We start from the raw sequence: 24488 nt of genomic DNA on the forward strand, positions 1-24488 counted from the left end.
AGAAACACATTGTTCCAAACACAGCCAGTTTGGGCACATTTTTTGAAGACAAAAAACAGGGACAGCAAGAAGATTGTCGCTGGCTTCTTACATGTGCAAAAATCAAAATTATCTTGGGCCTTTCTCTAAGAGTCTGGAGTCTGCTCTGGCTCTGCTTTCCCCCTGAGGGCTTTGCTTCCCTTTCAAAGGCTTTTCTGTGAGCTCTGGTGTTTTGGGTGGAGGTAGGCAGTGACTGTCCCCCCCACCCTCAGTTACTTTTTTATTCTGCTGCGAACAGACTGTCTCAGGAGGGACAGGAGTCTCTGGCCTTCTCTGGGACCTGCTCCCTGTTACAGAGCTTTGCTCCTGTGAAAAGTGCACCTTCTCAGGGCTTGTGGAACCCCCCGTGCTGCTGCTGCCCTGCAGAGAGCCCTGTCACGCCGTGGTGTGGCTGGGGCAGCTCAGCTGCTGGGCTGGCTCTGTCTGGAGCATTTCCCCAGGGGCACCCCGGTGCTGGGCTGCAGGCTGGGAGGGTTTTGCTGGGCTGAGCACATCCTCTCTGTCCACAGGGCAAGTTCACCACAGCCAGTGACGTGTGGGCCTTCGGGGTGACCCTGTGGGAGATGTTTGTGCTGTGCAAGGAGCAGCCCTACAGCCTCCTGACGGACGAGCAGGTCATCGAGAACACGGGCGAGTTCTTCCGCAGCCAGGGCAGGCAGGTGAGGAACAAACAGCTCTTCCCTCCTTCCCTCAGCCACTGCCAGCCTGCTGGGTGTTCCTCCCTGCTGCCCTCACCTCAGCTGCAGCAGTCCCTGCTGCTTCTCACCTGTGTCCTGCTCAGCTTCTCACCTGTGTCCTCTGTTCCACTCACCTTCTCACCTGTCCTCCCTCTCCTCTCCCTTTGTCTGGGCTCACTGCACCAGTTTTCCTCTCTTGGAGTCCCACTGGAGGAACCCCTTGGCCCTGTCCAGCTGATTTCCTGTTCTAAACCACTTCACTCTGCCTGTCTTCAGCTTTTCCAGGTTCTCCCACAGTCCTGTTGCTCCTTTCCTCTGTCAGCACTCTCCCACCAGCATTGCTTCTGCAAGATGAGGAAGCAGGAGGGTTTTGTGGTGGGAAGGAGCAGTTGTTAGTTCCCAGGGATTAGGTTCTCCCTGTAGTATCTCCACACATGCCAAGAAGCCTTTGGCCATCTCCAGCTGCTGAAGAGCTTTTGTGTCATTTTGTCCCCACTGCTGCTGCCCTCAGTAGATACCAGTGATGGTGCAGGACACTCCATCTCCTCAGTACCCAAAGCTATGGAGAACAGTTCTCCCCAAAATTCACCCTTAACACCAGAGAATTAAGGGAAATAAAATTATATGGGGTTTACTCATCATCTCCCAAATACTAGTGATTAGCCAAGAGCCTACAAGAAGTGAGCCTTAAAAATGAGAGGGAGAAATAAAGTAAATCTGCCAAGCTGTGCTGCAGACAAGCTCTAAAAGGTGTTTTTTCTGTCTCTGCTAACAAGCTGTCACGATGCTTAGAAAGCCTCATGGGCTGTCTACGGTGAGTTGAAAGTACTTGGATTTTATTGTGGTAAATTTGGTTTTGGTTTGTGTTTTGCTGTCTCTTGGAGAACAAATCCCTCAGAAGCATTCGTGTTTTCTGGGGGACAAAGGCCTGTTTTGTGACCAGCTCATCAGACAAGTTGGCAAAGTGTCCGTGGTGCTGTTTGAGAGGCTCTGTCCAGACTGGAGCTGGAGGGATTCCAAACACTGCATGGTGGCTGCGTCTTGTAAACCTGGAATGAAACGGTCTTTTGGTGTTACTTGAGTAAAGGTTCAGTTCTTTTGTGAGAACCCCACTGAAACACTGTGGCTCTTCCTTTCAGATCTACCTGTCCCAGACTCCTCTGTGTCCTAACCCTGTGTTCGACCTGATGCTGAAATGCTGGAGCAGGGATATCAAAGATCGTCCCACTTTTGACATGATCCACCAGTTCCTGCTAGAACAAATGGAATCCAACATTTGACTCTGGGAAAGAGGCAGACTCGAGAACAGAGTGACTTTGGGGTCTCTTTGCCTGTCCCTCAGTCAGGCCACCTCGCTCCCCTCCCTGACTATTTCAGTTGGGACGTCCATGGCAGCTGCTCATTCTCTTGGCCATGGTCTGACACACAGGACCAGAGGGTCTCATTTGGTTGAAAAATCATCTCCTCTTCTGAATCATTTCCTGGGAATACTGTGAGAGGGGTTTTATTGGATACCCATACAGCTTTGGGCAGAAGGAATGAGTAAAGCTTGGAGGGACTTGGAGCTCTCTCCTGGCTGGAAGGGAAGGCGCCGGTCGGTGAGAGCGCTGCCACTCGAGCAGGTTTCTGGAACAAAGGCTGCAGCCTTCCAGAGCTCTTCCATGGAAACTGATGGAAGTCTTGTGCACATGAGCAAGTGTTTCTGTGTGCTCTTGCTACAGACAATGGTGAGAGGCCAGAAACATCTGGAGCTGGGAAATGGTTTAATGGACTTGGGAACTGACGGAGCATTGAGGAACCCTTTGGGAGTGACACTGCCAGGGTCCACAGAAGATGCTGAAACAAGAGTCCAAGATGATGTTCTGTTTTCCTGTGGTTGTTAAGCACTGCTTTGGTTATATATGTGCGTTTTCCCCACACTGGATTTTTTTTTTTTTTTGTTTTCTAGAAAAAATGATTTTGAAATGAATGTTAAAGGTTATTGGGAGGTCACTGTGTTAGAAGGTCTTCCTCTGACCTACAAATTAAGGTTAGGGTAGGGAGTTTGTATTGAGAAGTAGCTGATACTGTACTACTGTCACTATGTAGAGTTATTAACCTAATGAACTTGTAGCCACAATGGACTGATGTGCAATTAATCCTGTATAATTACCCATCAATATGAGATCTCTAAATCAATGTGAGAGGGAACTTAGACTGGGTGGAACCAGATGGCTGAGAGCAGAGCCCTCTCTGTCACTTGTCACAGCTCCCAGGAGAGGGACAGGAGGAGCACACAGGTCACACGTGTGTGTCTGGAGCCTGAGGTTCCTCTCCAGGTGTGCAGCAGGTTGGTGCCATGGCCAGGCTGTCCCTGCCCTGTCACAGGGGCTGGGCTGGCACGTCCCCTGCTGTGGCCTGTCCTTTATCTCGGTTACTCATTGAACTTGGGGTTGCTTTTTGTGTGTCCTGTCACAAACAGCTCATTCTCTGCAGGGTTTTAGAGGGCTCTGAAATCCATTTGGAGTGAGTTAGAGAATTTAGTGTGTTTCTACAATAAATCCATTGTGGATTTACCAGGTGCCTGGGGAATACTCTGCTATTCCCTCTAATCATTTAGCAAGATACTTAGGACCAAACCAAATATTTCATAAGCTGGGAGGAGATGAAAGCTCAGCACTTGGCTTTTTTTTTTAAGTAGAATCCAGCATAAAATGTATTTCCAGTAAAGATGATAAAGATAATTTTCATCATAGCCACAAGCATAGATGACAGGCTGGCTGTGCTGAGGGAGGGCACTGCTGAGAGGGGAATGTCTGAGTGGTTACAACACAGGCACAATTGTGCTAAAAGAAGAACCCTGCTTCTGAATGGGCAGATGCCAGGCTGGAGCATGGCATGGCTGTGTCTGCTCCTTGGGAAGGCTCCAGCCATGCCTGGGCTGTCCTGCTGGGGATCTGTCCCCACCCCAGCTGCTCCTCTGAGCCCCTTTAGGGCTGAGGAGCCAGAGGGCCCAAGTGCTCTCATCTCCTGCAGGGATTCCTGGAATCTCACCTCCTGTTCGGCTTTCTTTTCCCCCTGTGACTGCAGGGGCCTGGGGTGAGCTGCCTTTCCCTGCTGGAGTCAGAGCCAGCAGGTCCCTGCTGGGTGCTGCAGTCTGGCAATCCTCTCAGCCAGGGTATTTCTGGAGCATTCCTGCCCAGGAAATGTCCCCAGTGCCACCCAGCTGGGTGTGTGGCCTCCTGTGCTCCAGAGCTGGGAGCTCCCAGGGCAGGGAGAGTCCCTGGGTGGGCTCTGTGCTTCTGTGACATTGGACATGCTGTTCCTCCATTGACATGGTGACATACAAAGTTTGTCTCATATCAATAAATTCTAACGATAACCTTGATAAAAGTGAATTTCCACTTCTTTTTTATGTACCCAGGTGTCTGCCCTGAGAAATGACACTTTGGTGTGGTTGTTCAGTAGCTCTTTGGGGAGGATGTGACCCCTGGGGTTGGAGGGGGCAGCCACAGACCAATAAAAAAAGATTTTTTAAGGGAGTTTCTGGAAATGCTGGAAAAGTTCTAGCCCAAATCCTCTTGTGCTGGTGGGACCTCAGTGGGCCTGGGGTTGTTGGTTGGTGCTGCATTTCAATAAACAGCTTTTTCATCTCAGTGTTCAAATCAGATGCTTTAGGCTGGGAGAAGCCTTTATAGGTCCCTTACCAACATGCCCACTTAAAGCTGAGCTGATTTCTAAGTTCCCTTGGGGTGCTCTGGGCTTTGAAAATTTCCAGGGTTGGAAATGCCATCCCTGACCCTGTCCCAGGGCTGTTCTGTGCCCATGAAGAACTTTATCCTTGTGCCTGGTGGGCCTGTCCCTTGCATCCTGTGCCTTTGCCCCTTGGTCTGTCACTGCCCCTGGGAGCTGAGGCACTGTGCCCCTGGCAGAGCCACCCACCCTGCAGCCCTGGGCTGGCTGGGCAGGGCTGCCCTGCTCAGAGCTCGGGTGTTTGGGCAAGCTCAAATACATTCTAGGCTGAAAATAACCAGATCTCTCCATTTAGGCACCAAGGGCGGGAGTCAAAGCAGCATTTTGATCTTCTCAGACAAAGTTTGAGGGAAATTAGGCACCTTAACAGGTAAGAACAACTCTCAGATATTCAATAGATGGTCCAGAGAATCTGTGGATGCCCCATCCCTGGAAGTGTCCCAAGGCCAGGTTGGATGGGGCTTGGAACAATCTGGGTAGTGGAACAGGATCGTCTTTAGGGTCACTTCCAACCCAAACCAGTCTGGGATTCTGGGACATTTAAAGTCCCTACAGGAGTTAGATACTCATTGATTTATTGCTACCCTCATTGACTGCAAGTATTTTTCAAGGAGGAAAGGTCTGGCCAGAACGAGAAGCTGCTGCTGCTCCATCAGCAATGCAGTCAGTCCTGCAGGAGCTCTGAAACATCCACAACATCCCAGTGAGATTTATGGGTTGAAGGCCCTGGGCCAGGCTCAGCCAGAAAAGTGTTGCAAACTTGACACCTCTCCACTTCACACTGGATTTCACCAGGTGCCCTCACCTTCCTCATGATCTTCCTCCCGTAGAACATCACTTTGTCCCTCTTGCGAAACCTGTACTGAGGCACGTGGGGCTGAAGTTGTTCTGAAACAGAAGCACCACATCAGAAACCACCTGCAGCAGCTGAGAGCACCTGAGCACAGCCTGGGGACTTTGCTGCCTCCAGAACAGCTCCCGTGGGCAGGGTTTGCAACCTCAGCCACCCTGGCATCCCTCATTCCCAGCTCTGGCCAAGCCAGGCCCAGGCAGGGCTGCCTTGAGGCTCCACCCCAGCCCAGAGGAGATAAAGGGCTCTCTGGACAGACTGAAGGGTTGGGTGGTTTTCATCTCCTCAAGGAAACCTCGAATTCAATCATTTCTCCATCTGTGACAGTGAAACCACAGCAGGGTTGAATTCATCTGCAGAATTCACAGCTGGTCCTGGGGCTGACACTGCTCACACCCCAAAGAAATAAAACCTCCAGGTCCTGCATGTGACACTTCTGGGCTCACACCTGGGCAAGGGAGCCAGCACAAGTTCTCCACCTTTAAAGCTGCTGTCCTGCAAGAACCACAGCTCTGCAGCAAACAACTACCACAGAAAATTACAAAAAGACCCAAGACAGATGGAAAAACTGATTTTAAAACTTACATGGTAAGTACTTGATAGTCTCCTTATCCCACACATGACAAACAGAACAACTACTTCAAGTAGCAGTGCAACTGCAGCTCCAATTGCAGTTCCAGTCAGCTGGGAGGGGAATTTAGGGAGAAAATTTAATAATTTTCAACTTCAGGAGTTACTACATACTTTTGAAGGGCTGAAGAACACTCAGTTCAGTCTGGGTGGGCAGGGATGTCTAAAAGCCAAGCTTGTTCATACTTAATTTTTAATTCAAACATCTCATTTGCAAGAAGTTTAAACTGCACCAGTGACCAGTCCTGAGATCACATGGAAAATATTCCATGTTTTTCTTCCCAAAGATCTGGGGGCTGATCAACTCAATGCACAGGGGGTGTATGAGGGCATGGAGTGCACAGGGAGATGAAGGAAGGCAGGGTTAGTTGGAATATTGGGGAGGAATTGTTCCCTGTGAGGGTGGGCAGGCCCTGGCACAGGGTGCCCAGAGCAGCTGTGGCTGCCCCTGGATCCCTGGCAGTGCCCAAGGCCAGGCTGGACAGGGCTTGGAGCAGCCTGGGACAGTGGGAGGTGTCCCTGCCATGGCAGGGGTGGAACAAGGTGATTTTTATGGTCCCTTCCAGCCCAAACCTTGCCTGGGCTGTTCAGCAAACAGGAGCCCCTGTTGTGGGCAGGGACAAACCCAGCAAGGCCGTGTGTTGGACTGGGAACAACCTTCATCCTGCAGGAGCCAGCAGGGAATCCTCAATTCAGGGCAGGGGGAGCAGGCAGAGGAGTGGTGGCCTCGATGTCCCTGGGAGTGCTGACAGCCCTGCAGAGCCCTGGGGGGATGTGAGCATGGACCTGGCTGTGCTGGGGCCATCCCAGGGGGCTGCTGGCACTGCTGGGTCCAGGGCTGGGGCCCTCAGGAAAGCTGACAAACGCTGTAGAATTCCTGTGCTCCTCCAAAACGTGGGGAAGGAAAGAGCCGTGTCCAGGAGCAGCTGAGGGGTTTTGTGCTGCAGGTGGAACCTGCTGGGGGCTGACATCACAGAGGCTCCCCTGGAGATTGCACTGAGCTGTGTCTCCTTCCCCGCTCCCCACCAAGAGCTGCAACATCGTCATGGCAGGCTTCAAGAGAAGCAGCATCTTCCCTCAAAACCCCTACCACATCCCTGGGTGAGTTCATCCAAAACATCCTCTTTCAATGCACGTGGCTCTGGTCGGGGTCAGGGAGTGTTTATGACTCAGGGTGTTTTGGGGTTTTTTTAAAGACACTATTCAATATTCTGTGTAACTGTGGTCTGAAGGAGACAGCACTCCAGGGAAACAGCACCTTGCAGAGGGCAGAGCAACAGACCATGCCAAGGACAGCAGAGCCAAAATGGCTCTTTTCCCCTCATTTTCCCCATTTCTTTTAAGCTGCCAAATGCCAGCAGAGCTACTGTGCAGGGTTTGGCTTCCAAACTGTCAATATTTGCACCAAGGATGTTTGGAAGTCTCCTTTGACTAAAGGGTGGTACAGATGTGACACCCTCTGGTCACTGGGCTGGAGCCCTGTCCTGCTGCTGGCTCAGAGGCTGGGAACTCTTGTCATCTACTCCATAAGTAGCTGGATTTCTTCCCAAAGCTCTTTGTGACACTCCTCTAAAGGCTTGGAAGGAAGAAAGCCGGGATAGGAGGCAGTGAGTTACAGGGGAGAAGGTAAGATATGAATGGCAGGAATTTGGGATTTGCTGTGAACCAAGACTTTGTGTGTGGGGTCCTGTGGTGGGAGCTGGGCTGGGATGTGCAAAGGGCTGGGTGGCCCCAGGGGAAAGGATGTGGGTGTGAAATCCCTGGGATCAGCCCAGGCTGAGGTGAGCCCTGGCTCAGGGAATGCCAGCCAGGTCCTGTGTGCAGGGCAGGCCTGGGGAGGCACATCCCAGCCCCAGGGAGAGGGAGGAGACCTTTCCCCAGGGCTGCTCCTGCAGTGGTGACTGAACCAGCCCTTCCCCACAGAGTGACAGGCAGGATTTTCCATTACTGATCTCTCCACCTTCCCACTTACATAAGCTCTGAGCCCGGGGGTTTTTTACTCGTTTTTGCATTGCTTTGGCCATCTGATGTGACATTCCCTGTGTGCCATCAAAGCTGTGCTGCCAGTGGCTTGGGAAAGACGAGGGACAGCAAGGAGGGAGCTGTGGCTGGAATTGCAGCCCCCAAAGCCTCAAGACCTTCCTTTGCTCACCCCTGCCTGCCTGCAGCTCCCTCAGGAGCAGCTCCAAGCCCCGGGATGGACACAGCAGCTGGGGCTGCTCCTCTTTGGAGCTGCTTTGGCCTCAGGAGGAGGAGGCAAACCCTGCTGCTGCTTTTGTTGGTGCTGTGCAGGCTCAGGGCACCCCCTGAGCCCCCGTGGGTGCTGAGGATGAGGAGGAGCTGCCTGAAGGGCATCACCAGCAGAGCCCTGCCCTGGGGTGTCACAGGAGGAGGCTTTGTGTCCAGGATGTCCCCAGGTGTCCCATGTGCTGCACCCACCTGTGGCAGTGAACCTGCAAACCCCGAGAGCACCAAAGCACGTTGTTGTCATCGGGCCAGGCAATGTCACAGCAGGAGTTTGGGAAGCCACCACAGTGCTCGAGAACACTGGGCAGCCTAAACCCAGCGAGTGGGATGGCTTGGGAAGGTCTGGGTGGGCAGAGAAGGGGTCAGTCCATGAATCCTGGGCACAGGATTCTCTGCAGAGCTGGGGAGGGTTTGGAGGCAGGAGAGGATGGCCCAGGGCCAAGGCTGTGCTGGCAGCCGGGGAGGCAGAGCAGGTTTGGGTGGCAGCCTGGGAGTGGTGATGGAGGAGATAGGGCTGAGCAAGGGGGGGTGAGACAGGCTCAGCCTCGGGCCAGAGGGGTCTCACTGCAGCCTGAGCCCAGACAGGCTCCCCAAAAGGGGGTCCTGCATCAGCCCCCAGCACGGGGGCACAAAGAGCCCTGCTGAGGCTGGGCCCTGCCCAGGCTTTACCAGCAGCCCTTGTGACTCCCTCGTGGCAGATCCCGACTCGCTCGGGTGTTCTTGTGTTTAATTGCAGGGGAACAGGGCCCTGGCTCAGCCCAGCCATTATTTTGTCCATGATCAAAATCCCTCCAGCCATCCTGTAATTATTTGGGCTGTGTCATCTGTGCCCTTGCTCAGTTTATCACCCGTGTTGCAAGACTCATTGAGAATTCCTGGGGATGAGGCACCGAGCTGCTCCAGGAGGAATCCTGCCTGCAGAGTGGGGAAACCTGCCAAGAGTAAATGCACAGCTCTGCTGGCTGCTGTTTAAACTATTTGGAAGGGAAAGGACTTACTCATCATCTTATGATCCTCATGCATCATCTGGCTTTATCCCCGGATCCACGCTGGGCTCATTGATGGAATATTTCTGTTCATTGCAATTGGCTGCTCTACCTTTCTTCAGTGCTGGAATAACATCACCATTAGGAAATCTGAGACTGGAGCAGCTCGAGTTTCTGATGGTGTCTCGGAGCAGAGCCAGAGCTCCAGCACCTGCCCTGCCCTTGGCCACCAGCAAGTCACAGTGCCCAGCCCAGGGACTGGGCAGTGGAGAGATCCCAAAAAACACAGCTGTGTTTGTTCCTGGGACTGACCCCCCTCCCTGCAGTGCCTGGGGGGGCTCATCAGCCTGGGCCCCCTCCTCGCTGTGAGCAGAGAGAGGCGCTGCAAGAGAGGAATTATCCTGATTCTTGAGTTTCAATACTGAACAAGAATCACTGGGATTTTCTCAGTTAAGGTGTGTCAGAACTGGGTGTTCTCAGTTAAGGTCCAGTCAGAGAGGCACTGCAAGGTTTAAACTGGGGCACATTTAAATGGTATTTTAACTGGGGGATTGTGGATGTTGGAGCTGCCAAAGCCCAGGCTGTGCTGGGAGTTTTCCCATCCACAGATGCTGCTCCCTGACCTCACCCGTGTTTCTGCATGAACCAAGGGCCTGTGCCTGTACATGCCTGTGAATTGATGAGCCAGTTTTTGTGCTGCCAGAGGAGAACATGCGTGTGAAACACAGGCACTCCCTCCTGGCTCCTGTGTGAGCACACGTGTGGTCTCGGCTCTCCCCCCGGGCTCATCCCATCCTTCACCTTCCCTGGGCTCCTGACAGGGCCTGTCCAGGGTGCAGACACTGCAGCACATCTGCACTGCCAGAGGGCAGGGATGGATGGGATCTTGGGAATCAGGAATTGTTCCCTGGGAGGGTGGGCAGGCCCTGGCACAGGGTGCCCAGAGCAGCTGTGGCTGCCCCTGGATCCCTGGCAGTGCCCAAGGCCAGGCTGGACAGGGCTTGGAGCAGCCTGGGATAGTGGGAGGTGTTCCTGCCATGGCAGGGGTGGAACTGAAAGGACTTTAAGGTCCCTTCCAGCCCAAACCAGTCTGGGATTCCATGATCACCCCACCAGTGCAGTCCCCCACTGCCATCTCAGTGATGGCTCCTTTCTGGTTTCCTCCTCAGCTATGGGGGCTACGTTCCCCAATTCACCTTCACCTTTGGGGACACCTATGGAAGAACCACCCACCATCTGCTGACAGATCCCAGTGTCAGGAAGAGCCCTCGATCCCTGCTGGCACCCCTGGACAACAAGGAAAACCTCCTGGAGTACCATTACCACATCGACCATCCAGGTGAGCAAATGGACCCTGCTAATGAGCACAGTGTTAATTACCACTAGTGGGGTCTGTGCCCACCTGTCCTTGGGAGGCTGCTGGATGAAATAGGATATTTTCCTTGGAGCAATCATGGCTCTGGTGCAGCAGCTCTGACAGCTGGAGAGCAGCAGAGTGAGGTGCTGCAGCTCTGGGCCTCAGCTGATGAGGATGAGGATGGGGATTCTGGTGTTATGGAGAGTTTCAGTTCCCAGGTTATCCTCAGTTAGATGAAGATAAGTGATTTTATGGCATATCATTAACTCACTCCCCAATTCTTCCAGAATTCCTGCTGTGGTTTAACCCTGGCTGGCAACTAAACCCATGCAGCTGCCTGCTGACAAATCCAAACCATGGCCTGTATGATATTCTATACAGAAAATTACCTCTATCCCAGTCAAACCCAGCACAATTCCACGGGCTGAAATCCATCTTTCTGGGGAAGGTCTGGTCTCCTACCTCAAATTCTTTTCTGGCTCACCTGCCTGGTGCACAGCTCGCTCTGCTCTGAGCTCTAACAGCTTGGCCTTGATTCTGCTTCCTGCTGCTCCTCCTCAGCTCAGCAGAAGGGCTCCTGTGCTTCCCCTCTTTTCCCCTCTTTTCCCCTCTTTTCCCCTCTTTTCCCCTCTTTTCCCCTCTTTTCCCCTCTTTTCCCCTCTTTTCCCTTCTTTTCCCCTCTTTTCCCCTCTTTTCCCCTCTTTTCCCCTCTTTTCCCCTCTTTTCCCCTCTTTTCCCCTCTTTTCCCCTCTTTTCCCCTCTTTTCCCCTCTTTTCCCCTCTTTTCCCCTCTTTTCCCCTCTTTTCCCCTCTTTTCCCCTCTTTTCCCCTCTTTTCCCCTCTTTTCCCCTCTTTTCCCCTCTTTTCCCCTCTTTTCCCCTCTTTTCCCCTCTTTTCCCCTCCTTTCCCCTCCTTTCCCCTCCTTTCCCCTCCTTTCCCCTCCTTTCCCCTCCTTTCCCCTCCTTTCCCCTCCTTTCCCTTTCCACTTTGCTAGCAGGCCCCATCTCCTCCACAAGCACAGACAGGCTCGTGTGGATTCCCAGCACAGGGAATTTGCAGGAATCTCCTACCAAGTCCCAGCCCTGTGTGCAGTGCTTGGTCCCCAAGGCAGGCACAGCAGGGCTGCCTGATCAGCCCCTGGGGATGTGCCACCCTTTGGGGACACGTTTGGCTGTTGTGGATGCCCTGGACAGTGGGAGTGAGTTTCCCCCAGGCTGAACACAGGGATGATGTGCCCCTGTGGGATCTGGGTCTTTATTTCCCTGGGGATGGCCACACCCAAGTGTTGCTCTCTCATTTCTCACTGGGAATTTGTGTCGTGCAGCTTCTTGCAATCTTGTGGCCTCTCTGCTCCTCCTGGCCCTGTTTTCCAGCATCCAGGCCTCCAGCACACAGGTGGTGTTTACAGGCTTCATTCCTGGAGATTTGAATTTGCATTTCCTTGGTCTAGAATACAGCTTGGACAGACCCAACTAACCAGCTGACCGAGTTGCTCTCTCATTATTTTGGTTCTCTCCTGGTTGCCAGTGGTGCTCGTGTTTGCTGCTCCTTGGTGAGGTCCTGAAGAGCCAGCCCTGGCTGTGCTGATAAGGTCACCAACAGCTCCTGCTGGCCCTGAGCAATCCTTCAACCCTGCCCAGGTGCTGCCTGGTGCCCTCCTGGCTGTTTCATGTGATGGTGATCAAAGAGTTCTGGACTGTGGCCGCCTTTAGCAAACTCGGTCTCAAGATTTTTCTCAAGGCCTGGCTTTGATAAAGTCTCACTGATGGGCTCCAAGTTCTTTGCTAATTTCTATCAGTTCAATCCCATTTGTTTTCTTGCTGGAAGTGCAGCCAGGCTCTGCTCTTGGGGAAGAGGAGGGACAGCTGGGGCTGGGCCAGGGCAGCTCAGGCTGGAGCTCAGGGCAAGGCTCTTCCCCCAGAGGGTGCTGGCACTGCCCAGGCTCCCCAGGGAATGGGCACGGCCCCGAGGCTGCCAGAGCTCCAGGAGCCTTTGGACAGCGCTGCCAGGGATGCCCAGGGTGGGGTTGCTGGGGGTCTGGGCAGGGACAGGAGTTTAACTGGGTGATCCCTGTGGGTCCCTCCAGCTCAGGATATTCTGTGATTCCATGAGATCTGCCAGGAATGTGCTGAATTCTCCACCATCCATGTGCAACTGGTTGTGGCACAGGCCAATGGTGCAGGCAGCCACTCCCCAGGAACCTGACCTGAAAATTGAATATTTCCTCAAATCAGAAGCACTGTGCTCTCCTGGCTTTTCATTTTGTGCTTCACTGTGCAGCCTTTCAGACTCAATCCATTTGCAAACCCACAGTCGTAAAAAGGAGCTCACAGGGATTTATCAATACAGAACAACCTAAGTTTCTTTTTCCTTTGTTTTGTGGGAGAAAGAGTAGATTCAACATGCTTATTAATAATGAAGTAAAAAAATAAAACCACTTTAAAATTTGCACATTGGATTGAAAAATTATTTTAATCCAGGATTTTTCTTTATTTTGGTGCCAGCCTGGACACTTGATAATTCAGTTGCATAGAGCAATTGAATATATATCTATATCTATCTATCTATCTATCTATCTATCTATCTATAGGATTTTTCTTTATTTTGGTGTACATATATTATATATATATACATTTTATATATCTATATATATATAATGTATATTTCACAAAGCTGTATACAGAATATATACACACATTATTATGTAGTTGTGGGCAGATTGAACACCTAAATGCCCATCAGAAATTTATAGTCATGTAGAAAAGGGCAGATTTTGCTGAATTCTGCAGATTTGCAGAAATCATGGAATAATTCAGCTTGGAAAAACCTCTAAGACCGAGTCCAGCACTAATCCAGCACTGCAGAGGAAGGGGCTGTCTGCAGATGGAGCCTCTGCTGGAAGAGGCTCCTCATTCCCTGGGCTCAGCCCTGGGATGCAGATGTGCTCCCAAGGGGCGCTCAGAGGAAGGCTGTAATGACCTGGAAAAAAATGGCCTGTGAGCACAAAAATGGAAGGAATTTGGTTTGTTTTAAAAATCCCAGGCTGACACAGTAACAGTTTTCCAAGAAGGAAAGGTGGCTGTGGGGTGGGGGAGTGATTCTCGTCTGGAACTGCAGAGGAGGGGAAAAATGGGATTCACAGAGGAAGTGCCTGAGCCAGGGGTCACACGGGGCTGGGGCACCTGGAGAGCCACGTCAGGAGGGATTTTTAAGGGGAAATCAGACAAAAGTTGCCAAGCTCAGCTGTCCCTGCAGAATCTCAAATGACAGGGCTCTGTCCCTTGTTCACAGTGGAGATATTTAGCATTTGCTGGATGTAAGATAATTTTTTTCCAGCCAGTGTTACAGCAGATTCTTTCCTCCATGAGCAGCAATGGTGCCAGAGCAAGAATTCCTTGGAGGGGGCTCTTTTTGGGGTGGGCTGACACAGCCACCTGGAGTTAAGGATTGAGGGTTTTTCCCCCTTTACAACTTTCTAGCTTGGCTGGTGATATTTGACCGTTTTGGTGAGAGTTGGAATAAGTGTTATTTAACCGGGATTTGTGCTGGTTCTCTGTGCAGGCTGCTTTATTGATGGGGCTGGTGACACAGCCGTGGGATGTGCTCGGAGTGGATCTTTGTGGTCTCTCCCAAGTCGAGCTGTTCTGCTTCTACACCGCTGACTCCAGGCTCCTTCCCAGGGCATGGGGATAATGGGAACCCCTCATATTCTTGTCCCTCACATTCTTGTCCCCTAACTCAGCGTCTGTCCCTCAGGATATGTCACCTACCAGCCCATCACGAGCCCTGCTGAGGCGCCCCTGGGGCCGCAGCCCGTGCCCACGGTGCTGGAGGATCCAGTGCTGACCCCCCTGGAGCCCCAGCCCTGGCCGTGCCCCCCGGCCCTGGCCGTGCCCGGGCTCCAGCAGAGCCCCCCGGAGCCGCTGCGGGGGCTGGCCCTGCACCCTGCAGCCCAGGAGATGGACAGGGAGCTGGCCATGGCCCCCCTGGCCCGGCTCCTGGGAAAGGGGACTGGAACCTGCCCCTGTAACTGTGCAGGCAGCAACATGGTGAGTGGCTCTGGGGCGCGAGGAGGGGATTTCAGTGGGTGTGGGTGCCTGTCGGATTGAGCCCTTCTCTGACCCAGTGTGAGATAATACAGATAATTCACACTATTACAATCAGAAGCTTTAAAGCATTTACAGCACGGTGTGGCTAAAGCTAATAAGCCAAAAAACCACTTATAGTGTACTGTAATTATGAAATAGCTTCTAATTGTAACAGTGTAAATAATGACATCTGTATTATCTCACCTTTCACATGAGACTGAAAATAGAATAAAAGTTTTTAAAACGCCTCTCAGTTGTCCCATCCCTGGGTCAGAAAAGGGCTCAATCCAACACATGGCAAGGGCACTAAGTTAGGAGTTTTTGTAGAGAAAGATTAGACACACAAATGTTTCCAGCAGCAGCAAATCTACTCCATCTTCAGGAAATGGTTTTGATCCTTAATTACACTTCCCAATCAAAAAGGCTTAATTTCTCATTTGGGTGGGTTTGGCTTCAATCCCAGTCCCTAAAGTTGTGTTATGCTGTGCTGGCCAGCCAGGCTTGTGCTTCCTTAGGGTGTTCTCGGAGCCCTGATGCTGCCTTCCTCCTCATCCTCCTCCTCCCCCAAAAAACAGAGCAGTCCCAGCACCTTTGGTCGGGTTTCTGACCCTGTATCTGCCCCCACCTGAATTTCACACCATCATTACCTCTCCTTTGAACACCAGGACTGGGATTTGCCTGTGGAGCTGGGGGCTGTTGAGCACTGCCCAGCCAAATATCCCTCCAGACCAACATGTTTTATGGTGTTCTTTTTGGTTGGTTGGTTAGGGTTGGGGTTTTTTTGTTTTGGTTTGGGTTTTGGTTGTTTTTTTGTTGTTGTTGTTCTTTTTTGTTTGTTTGTTTGTTTTTGGTGATTTTTGTGGTTTTTTTCCCTTTAATTATTATTATATTTATTATTTTTTAATAAAACATTTCTTTTCTCTGGAGCCAGCGACAGCCTTTGTCACGTTCCTGCAGCCGTGGCTCTGCAAATCCTCTGAAGGCAGAGATTAGAGGTTTGACGTATGGAGTCAAAAGCTGGCTTGGATGTAAATCCCAAGAAGGGGCATTCCTGCTCCTTGCCCTCAGAAAGAGATTTGCACAGGAGCTCAGTGCCCAAAGCTCCCTTGTTCTGCATGAGGATTTTGCAAACCCTTTCTAGGTCTGCTGCTTGCTCATCTCGTCATTTGGCTTTCCCAGAGTGGCTGGGGTGGCTCCTGGAGTGGAGCTGGGCAGAACTGGAAATGGCAGTTGGGAGTTGCCATTCCCAGTCCCGGCAGTGATTTAAGCAGAGCTGAGGGGGTTTTACTGGTGTTTGATCTTATTTCTCTTTTTGTTTCAAGCAGCTGGAAACCGGAGGTGTGGCACTGCCAGGAGGGGTTGCAACAGCAGATTACACACTGCCAGTGCTGCCTGTCCCAAATGCCATCCGACAGAAAGCCACCCTAGGTAAAGCACAGCCAGGCCTCCTGCAGCACCAGGCCACCTCTAGGAAAGGATGTGACCCTTCTCCCCATGGGGACACCTCTGCGGCATTGCCCAGTGGCTCCAGCTTGTTTGGGATGGAAATATTCCTGCTGCTCTCCCTGCAAGGGCGTTTCTTTGCTGTCACCCTTTGGGATGCTGTCACTCTTTGGGATGCTGTCACTCTTTGGGATGCTGTCACCCTTTGGGATGCTGTCACTCTTTGGGATGCTGTCACTCTTTGGGATGCTGTCACCCTTGGGATGCTGTCACTCTTTGGGATGCTGTCACCCTTGGGATGCTGTCACCCTTGGGATGCTGTCATTCTTTGGGATGCTGTCACCCTTGGGATGCTGTCACCCTTGGGATGCTGTCACCCTTTGGGATGCTGTCCCCTTTGGGATGCTGTCACTCTTTGGGATGCTGTCACTCTTTGGGATGCTGTCACTCTTTGGGATGCTGTCACCCTTTGGGATGCTGTCACTCTTTGGGATGCTGTCACCCTTGGGATGCTGTCACTCTTTGGGATGCTGTCACCCTTGGGATGCTGTCACCCTTGGGATGCTGTCACCCTTGGGATGCTGTCACCCTTGGGATGATTCAGGGACCACCTGGGGTTCAGGAACCACCTCAGTTCCCTGCAGCTGTGGTGAGGAGAGCTGGTCCCACCCTGCCAGAAATCAGATGTTTTCCTGAGTCACCAAATCCACATGCAGGGAGGTGTGGCACCACCATAAAGGTGTAAACTGTGTCCTGCAAGGGGTGCTCCACATCTTCCCCTTGCCCTGGAGAACATTCCTGTGCAGCAGGAGAGCTGCAAGGGTGATGGGCTGATCCCCCTCGAGGATCCCACTGCAGCAGGGGGGATCCTTCACTCTGCACTGCACGACAGGATCACAGCAATCACAATATTCCAGTTAAAATGAGAGTGTCCAGGCTTTAGGGTGCAGAAGACAAATGTCCCTCTCCAAAGCATTCCTTTGGAAAGGGGGAGTTTGGGCTGCTTTTAGGTTCTACCTCACTAGGTTTTTGTAGTTTTAAAGTTTCTGTTGTGGGAATTTGTTGGATGGGCAGAGGAGATGAGGAAAAAATGTTGGACATCCCATTGTTAGCCCCTGAATGTGTATTAAATTGGGAGAAAACATGAAAGAGTTGTCAATGTGAAAAAAGGACTAAGAAAATGAAATGGTTCTTCCATACCACATGCAGACCAACAAAAATCAGTTCAGGCCATTGTGTTCTCCTTGGGAGTCATAAGGAAAAAAACCTCTTTCAGAGAAGATACCTCACATGTAAGAGTTAATTTTACAACTTAAACAGATTAATTTTTCCTTCCTATACTTTAAGGTTTTATATTCATCCCAGTGTGGTTGATCTTTAAGTTATCTTTGTATGTTCTCAAGCAGAAAATGTTCTCTTTTGCCTCCACCCAAGGGTACACTGGATACATCCCCTGCTCCCTGGACAACGTTGGCTTGACCTACCTCTCGTCTGTGAAGAAAGCCATGAAGGAATTTGACCGTCGCCAGGTAGATTACAGATTATTGAAATGAGAATATGTATAATGCTGATGCTGAATTTTCAGTAGTAGGATTACAACTGGGATACAAGTACAAACAAAATCAAATGCTGTTAGTTAACATTGAAAAAAACGCCAGCAATTAATTCTGTAACTTGTTTCCTTGGGACATTAAGGGATGGTAAATGAGTTCATAAAAGGATTAAGGAAATATATTGAGGGCTGGGTCAAGAGTGGATGTTAAAAATGTTGCTCTGGGTGCAGAAATACAGGATGCAACCATCTGCACTTCCTTTATAGAATGCATCTCCTCTGTCTGGTTGGCAGTGCTGGTGACTTCCTGTGATATATCATTTATTTGGTTGTAAGGCTTTTTCCTTTCCAAACACAATTTTTCTTAAAGGGATCTCCACCTTCTTTCCCCTCCTTCTGGGAAGGGTGCAGAAATATCCCTCCTGAAAAACTGTCATCCCCTTGCTGTAAGAGCTCCCATACAATGACACAGAATCCTCCGGCACGGAAAAGGAGATCCCTCCGGCAGCAGCTGATTGCATTCCGAGCTACTCGTCCCTCCCTGCCCCCAGCAGGGCGTGACATCCTGGGATGCAGAGGGATCCCGGGGGTGCAGTGTGATCCCTGGGGTGCAGTGTGATCCCCGCGGTGCAGTGTGATCCCTGGGGTGCAGTGTGATCCCCGGGGTGCAGTGTGATCCCCGGGGTGCAGTGTGATCCCCGGGGTGCAGAGGGATCCCGGGGTGCAGTGTGATTCCCGGGGTGCAGTGTGATTCCCGGGGTGCAGAGGGATCTCGGGGTGCAGTGTGATCCCCGGGGTGCAGCAGGGTACCCGGGGTGCAGTGTGATCCCGGGGTGCAGTGTGATCCCCAGGGTGCAGTGTGATCCCGGGGTGCAGTGTGATTCCCGGGGTGCAGAGGGATCCCGGGGTGCAGTGTGATCCCGGGGTGCAGTGTGATCCCCGGGGTGCAGTGTGATCCCGGGGTGCAGTGTGATCCCCAGGGTGCAGTGTGATCCCCGCGGTGCAGTGTGATCCCGGGGTGCAGTGTGATCCCGGGGGTGCAGTGTGATCCCGGGGTGCAGTGTGATCCCCGGGGTGCAGTGTTATTCCCGGGGTGCAGTGTGATCCCCGGGGTGCAGAGGGATCCCGGGGTGCAGTGTGATTCCCGGGGTGCAGTGTGATCCCCGGGATGCAGTGTGATCCCGGGGTGCAGTGTGATCCCCGGGGTGCAGAGGGATCTTTGGGGTGCAGTGTGATTCCCGGGGTGCAGTGTGATCCCGGGGTGCAGTGTGATTCCCGGGGTGCAGTGTGATCCCTGGGATGCAGAGGGATCTTTGGGGTGCAGTGTGATTCCCGGGGTGCAGTGTGATTCCCGGGGTGCAGTGTGATCCCGGGGTGCAGTGTGATCCCCGGGGTGCAGTGTGATCCCCGGGGTGCAGAGGGATCCCGGGGTGCAGTGTGATCCCGGGGTGCAGCAGTCCCTCCGGTCCAGCGGCTCAGCGCACTGAGCCCGGCTGAGGCACCCGGCCCGTGCTGCTCCCCGGGCACGCCGTGCCTCCCTCGCCGGGGCTGGTGCAGGACAAGCGGCCAGGGCCGGGGGCGGGTGCCCAGCTCGCAGGGATCCGCTGGCAGGGCGGCAGGGCAGCGTCCTGCTTGGGTGAGATGCATTTCCCGGCGCTGGCTGCCGTCTCCTTCCCTGCTGCCGTGCTTGGGAACAGAAAAGGAGCAAACAGAACAAAACCCGGGCATTTATCCCTGAGCGTGCTGTTTGCCAAGCCTTCCTGCCCCGCTGCCTGCCATGCCGTGGGTCAGCCGGGGAGGTGTCTGTCTGTCTGTCCGTGCGGGGTTCAGCGCTCCGGGCTGCCGGGACTCGGCAGCAGCGAGGAGCAGACGCGCTGAAGGGAGAATCACACCGCGTTTCCAGCTAAGATGGCTTCTGACTTCAAGCCACTAATCTGCTGCCCTAAATCTTCGTTGTCCTCGGTACAGATGTGCCGTGGGTCACTGCTCCCTGCCTGCAGCAGGCACAGCGCGGCTCCGTGACCCACATCAGCAGTCCCAGCACAAAGGGCTCCGTGACCCACATCCCCTCTGCGCATCCCAAGCAAGCTCCAGGGACACCTTTAGGGGCTCACTGGCTGCAGAGCTGTGACACCCGGCTGTGACACCCAGCTGTGACACTGTGACACCCATCCTGCTGCCAGCCCCTCCCTGTGTCCGCGGGAGATTATTTGCACTCTTCCTTCAGTTAATACCACCTAAGCCTTCCTGTTCCTCCTGGCCTGGGAGTTCCGGGCTGTTCCTGCTGGTGGGACTCATGGAAACAGCCACAGCACGGGAGCACCAGCTCCAGGGACAGCAGAGCAGAGGCTTTGGGACTTGGGGATGATCCCAAGGGAATAAATCTCTGCAGGTCTGCAGGGATCCCAAGGACAGCACCTGGGCCATGCTGTGGGCATGGGGGACGAGCTGGCAGGGACTGCTGCCAGCACCTGCCAGGAGAAAAATTTATGGAGTGGAAAAAGGGACAATGCAATGTAGCTCTTAATTAGAAGAAAGCAGGACTGGAAGGAGAATTGCTTTATGTTGGCTTAAATATTTTATATAATGCAGAGTCAAAGCACATGACTTTGGTAAAAATAGTGTGTTTTAAAATAAACCGTTCCATGTTGTTGTGGGGTCTTTTTTGTTTTGTTTTCCAGCTTTTGGAGAGAAATCCACCTTATACGTTGGGCACGAGATTCCCCCTGACACACTGGCCAGACACCAAAATTTACAGCCGTGCTGGACTCATACCTAACTACTTGGGCTTTGTACCACGTAAGTTCATCAGCTGAGCGAAAACGAAAGTCACTAATACTAATTACTGGGTTAAGTAGCGCTGTTAGTGGCTGGAGTGGCACAGCAGTGAGCAATCACAGAGGTGTTCCACGTGGGTAGGAGGTTTTTTCTGGTCTGTGCTGAGCTGCTGGATCTCTGCCATGCCCAGGAGAGCCCATCTTTCCCAGTGCCAGCCTCTCCAGGCTTAACGTTCCCAGCCACCATCCCCGCCCAGGCTCAGTGACATCCCACCTGTCACGGGGCAGGAAAGGGATTTGCTCTGAAAAGCTTGAAAAGTCTGATAAAAAGGAAAAGGGAGATGGTGTGAAGGGGTTGAGAAAGCATAGGAAGTGTAGGGAAATTGTATTTGCCATCAGGACAGGTCCCTGCCTGAGCCCTGTCTTGGGCTGCCTAACAGGAGAGGTCTGGGGGAATTTTGTATGTAAGGGGAAGGTGTGTCCGTGCACCTGAAAGCATTAATGTACCAGGCTAAAAAATCTCACCAAATCAGCAACTGATGCTTTGCTGTGTTTGGTCACAGCTCAGTAATGTGGGTGGGAAATTATGGAGCTCAGCCGGGAAGAACTGGAGTCACTGCTCGTCCTTGCTGCAGTGCAGAGGAGGAAATGGGAGATGTGAAATATGGCAGGATTGAAAGAGTGGGAAAACTGCCCTGGCTGGGCTGGGCTTGGCTGATGGGGAGGCTGAGCCCAGAGAGGAGAACGTTGAGTGCAGGTCTGACACTGGGCCCTGCTCTGCAGACATTCCCACTTCCCTGCCTCTGGAGCCACCAGTCAGCACAGCTTTAACTGCTCCAACCAGTCCGGCTCTGGGTGGAGAAAATTAATTAAGGCAGAAAACCTTTAAACAAAAGCAGTTATAATTTAGAACACTGAACAGAATTTTTTCAGCAGGGAAGGAGCCTGCTCTCTCCTGTCCAGCTCCTCAGTGACAGCTTTGTCACTTGAAGCGACACCCACCATATGAATTGGTGCCATTGTAAAATACCTGCTGTTAATACAGGGTTCTCCTGAGACAAACCAGTGTCAGATATTTGTCAGGTGCTCAGCTCACCCAAACAGCAGCAGCTGCATCAACACCTGATGATCAAAACCTCTGCTGTGATTTCTGGAATCTCTGCAGAAGGGCTGTGTGCAAGGGGTCAGCTTTGGTGTCACTTGTGACAGCGTGCCAGCACCCTTGGGCCAGGCCAGGGCTCCCTGCTGGCTTTGCAGCACTCAGGAGCTGCAGTGGAGCAGCACTGAGGAGCTGCAGTGGAGCAGCTCAGCTGCAGAACACCCAGGGCTGGGTGGCAGCTCCGTGGCACCATTTTGTGCCCAGGCAGCTCAAACCTCTGGTGACCCCTGCTCAGCTCCTGCCAGGCCAGGCTGCACCAGGCCACAGGCAGGCACCTAAATTTAGATACAGCTCAGAGTTAAATCCACCCTCCCTGTTCAGTGTGCCCCTCTCCAGCAATACCTGATTGAAAGAGAACACCAGGGAACATCTCCAATCCCCACACCAGCAGGAGCCAGCGACACAGCAGGCGTCACCTGGCTGAGGGCAGGACAGAAGGGCAGTGACCATGGACAAGGGGGCAGTGCTTGTGCCAAGCCCATTGTTTCACTGTTTTTGTGTTCCAGACCTGCAGGACATCCACGGGCTCACCTACGGGGACGGTACGCGGGAATCGTACCGGTGTGAACAGAGGAGACGGGGTCTTGCACTGTGAAAACTGCTTTAATGGTGCCTGTACAGCATTGGGAGTGACTCGGAAACAGCAATAATAACACAACACAAACAGAACTTTTGAATGAGAGAGTTCATACAACTTTAAACAAAATTTACAGGTGTTCCAACTGCATAGCTTTACTCTGCCTCCTCCTCAGCCTCCTCCTCGAACTCTCCCTCCTCCTCAGCTGTGGCATCCTGGTACTGCTGGTACTCAGACACCAGGTCGTTCATGTTGCTCTCAGCCTCTGTGAACTCCATCTCGTCCATGCCCTCGCCCGTGTACCAGTGCAGGAAGGCCTTTCTGCGGAACATCGCAGTGAACTGCTCAGAAATGCGTTTGAACAGCTCCTGGATGGCCGTGCTGTTGCCAATGAAGGTGGCAGACATTTTGAGGCCGCGAGGTGGAATGTCACAGACTGCTGTCTTAACGTTATTAGGGATCCATTCGACAAAATAGCTGCTATTTTTGTTCTGGACGTTTAGCATTTGCTCGTCCACCTCTTTCATGGACATGCGGCCCCTAAAGACAGCGGCCACGGTCAGATAGCGGCCGTGACGAGGGTCACACGCCGCCATCATGTTCTTGGCATCGAACATCTGCTGGGTGAGCTCTGGCACGGTTAGAGCCCGGTACTGCTGGCTCCCGCGGCTGGTGAGCGGGGCAAAACCAGGCATGAAAAAGTGCAGACGTGGGAAGGGGACCATGTTCACCGCCAGCTTGCGCAGGTCAGCGTTGAGCTGGCCCGGGAACCGCAGGCAGGTGGTGACACCGCTCATGGTGGCCGACACGAGGTGGTTCAGATCACCGTAGGTGGGGGTCGTTAGCTTCAGTGTTCTGAAGCAAATGTCGTACAGCGCCTCGTTATCGATACAGTACGTCTCGTCCGTGTTCTCCACCAGCTGGTGCACCGACAGCGTGGCGTTGTAGGGCTCCACTACAGTATCTGACACTTTAGGGGAGGGCACCACACTGAAAGTATTCATAATTCGGTCTGGGTACTCCTCACGGATTTTGCTGATGAGAAGGGTACCCATGCCAGAGCCTGTGCCACCACCCAGGGAGTGAGTAAGCTGAAAGCCCTGGAGACAATCACAGCTTTCTGCCTCCTTTCTTACAACATCTAACACAGAATCGACTAATTCAGCACCTTCCGTATAATGGCCCTTTGCCCAGTTGTTCCCAGCTCCGCTTTGACCTGGAAAAGAGCCATTTTCGAATTAGATTACGGTCACCGCTTCCTGCTTATTGCTCGCGAGCAAAGCCTAAGAGCATCAGGCTCCATGAAAGCTTTCATCTTATCGAGCGCAGGGGCTGTGGTTTCACACAGGCACCTCTGCAGTGGCTCGCCAGACACAGGCAAACATTAATTATCAATGATACAGCAGCCACTCCATTTCTCCCGGTGGCACGCACGGAGGTGGTAACTAAGAACCGAAAAGCAACGACCTCTGGTGCCACCTGGGAGCTGCTCGCAGCCGCAATCCCGGTATTCCACGCCAGGATTACCCCCGTCCGGGCCGGTGCCTCGGAGCATGTGCGGCGGGGCAGCCCCGCAGTGCCCTGCCCCACCCCGCCGTTCCTCCCGCCCCCGCGCACTCACCGAACACGAAGTTGTCTGGCCTGAATATCTGCCCGAAAGGCCCGGAGCGCACCGAGTCCATGGTGCCGGGCTCCAGGTCCACCAGCACGGCGCGGGGCACGTATTTGCCGCCTGCAACACAGGGAGAGCCGTGACCACCGCGCCGGGGGGGGCCGGGGGGAGCACGGCGGGCGGCTCCGGGCCCTACCTGTGGCCTCGTTGTAGTAGACATTGATGCGCTCCAGCTGCAGGTCGCTGTCCCCGTGGTAGGTGCCGGTGGGGTCGATGCCATGTTCGTCGCTGATCACCTCCCAGAACTGCCGAAGAGAAGCGCGTCAGCGGCGGCCGCGCCGGACCGGGCGCGCTCCCCTCCCGCCCCCGCGCCCTCTTTCCCCGCCCGGACCTTGGCTCCGATCTGGTTCCCGCATTGCCCGGCCTGCAGGTGCACAATCTCTCTCATGATGGCGGCAGCTCCGAGCGCTCACTACAACCCCAGGCTTTCCCCAACCGACTCTGGCTGCGTGAAGCAACCGCCAGCCCTTATATAGCAGCGGAATGCGCGCGCAGCCTTCTTTTCCCCGCCCAGGCGGCCACTCGCAACAATGATTGGATGCTTAGAGCGAGGCTCTACAAATGAGAGAATTTAATTGGCTAGGCCGCTGTCATTCAAGCCGACATCTCCTATTCGCCCCGCCCTCCTGTCTGTTAGCTTTACAGTTAGGCAACCGGGAGCCGCGAGTGCCCGCCTCAGCTCGCTCACGGCGTTTCCGATTGG

The 24488-nt window shown here is 53.1% G+C and overlaps 3 protein-coding genes and 1 long non-coding RNA gene across 9 annotated transcripts in view; 2 read left to right on the forward strand and 2 right to left on the reverse strand.

The window, feature by feature from the left end:
• LOC135283187 (discoidin domain-containing receptor 2-like) overlaps window positions 1-4055 on the forward strand; it is a 59973-nt gene extending 55918 nt beyond the window's left edge. For 2 of the 3 annotated variants that reach the window (XM_064393711.1, XM_064393712.1), the window contains exons 16-17: window positions 549-698; window positions 1856-4054. In XM_064393711.1, the coding sequence (XP_064249781.1) occupies window positions 549-698; window positions 1856-1996 (291 nt within the window). In that variant the 3' untranslated portion in view covers window positions 1997-4054. Of the gene's footprint in view, window positions 1-548; window positions 699-1492; window positions 1531-1855 lie in introns of all 3 variants that reach the window. The other variant, XM_064393713.1, reaches the window with a different exon arrangement.
• LOC135283190 (uncharacterized) lies at window positions 1518-6887 on the reverse strand. Of its 2 annotated transcripts, none has more exons than XR_010349047.1 (4): window positions 6715-6887; window positions 5884-5982; window positions 5254-5336; window positions 1518-1765 (listed from the first exon to the last, which is right to left on the reverse strand). It is a non-coding gene; the product is annotated as an uncharacterized LOC135283190 (long non-coding RNA). The 2 variants fall into 2 exon arrangements; XR_010349046.1 differs by lacking the exon at window positions 1518-1765 and adding an exon at window positions 2604-5129 and having other exon boundaries at window positions 6715-6886.
• An 18-nt stretch (window positions 6888-6905) lies between these two features.
• CIMIP2A (ciliary microtubule inner protein 2A) lies at window positions 6906-22205 on the forward strand. Of its 3 annotated transcripts, none has more exons than XM_064393715.1 (5): window positions 6906-7029; window positions 10331-10500; window positions 17483-17577; window positions 20282-20399; window positions 22043-22205. In XM_064393715.1, exons 1-5 carry the CDS (start codon window positions 6974-6976, stop codon window positions 22129-22131), a joined length of 528 nt encoding a protein of 175 aa, XP_064249785.1. In that variant the 5' UTR covers window positions 6906-6973; the 3' UTR covers window positions 22132-22205. The 3 variants fall into 3 exon arrangements, with proteins under 3 accessions (XP_064249785.1, XP_064249788.1, XP_064249786.1); XM_064393718.1 differs by lacking the exons at window positions 6906-7029; window positions 10331-10500 and adding exons at window positions 14445-14566; window positions 15931-16033; XM_064393716.1 differs by lacking the exons at window positions 6906-7029; window positions 10331-10500 and adding exons at window positions 14464-14566; window positions 15928-16033.
• On the reverse strand, window positions 22121-24275 carry TUBB4B (tubulin beta 4B class IVb). Its single transcript, XM_064393714.1, has 4 exons — window positions 24117-24275; window positions 23922-24030; window positions 23735-23845; window positions 22121-23329 (listed from the first exon to the last, which is right to left on the reverse strand). Exons 1-4 carry the CDS (start codon window positions 24171-24173, stop codon window positions 22269-22271), a joined length of 1338 nt encoding a protein of 445 aa, XP_064249784.1. The 5' UTR covers window positions 24174-24275; the 3' UTR covers window positions 22121-22268.
• Between the last annotated feature and the right edge of the window lie 213 nt (window positions 24276-24488).

This window comes from Passer domesticus, chromosome 18 (genome assembly GCF_036417665.1).
Source record: "Passer domesticus isolate bPasDom1 chromosome 18, bPasDom1.hap1, whole genome shotgun sequence".
Classification (NCBI taxonomy): Eukaryota; Metazoa; Chordata; class Aves; order Passeriformes; family Passeridae; genus Passer; species Passer domesticus.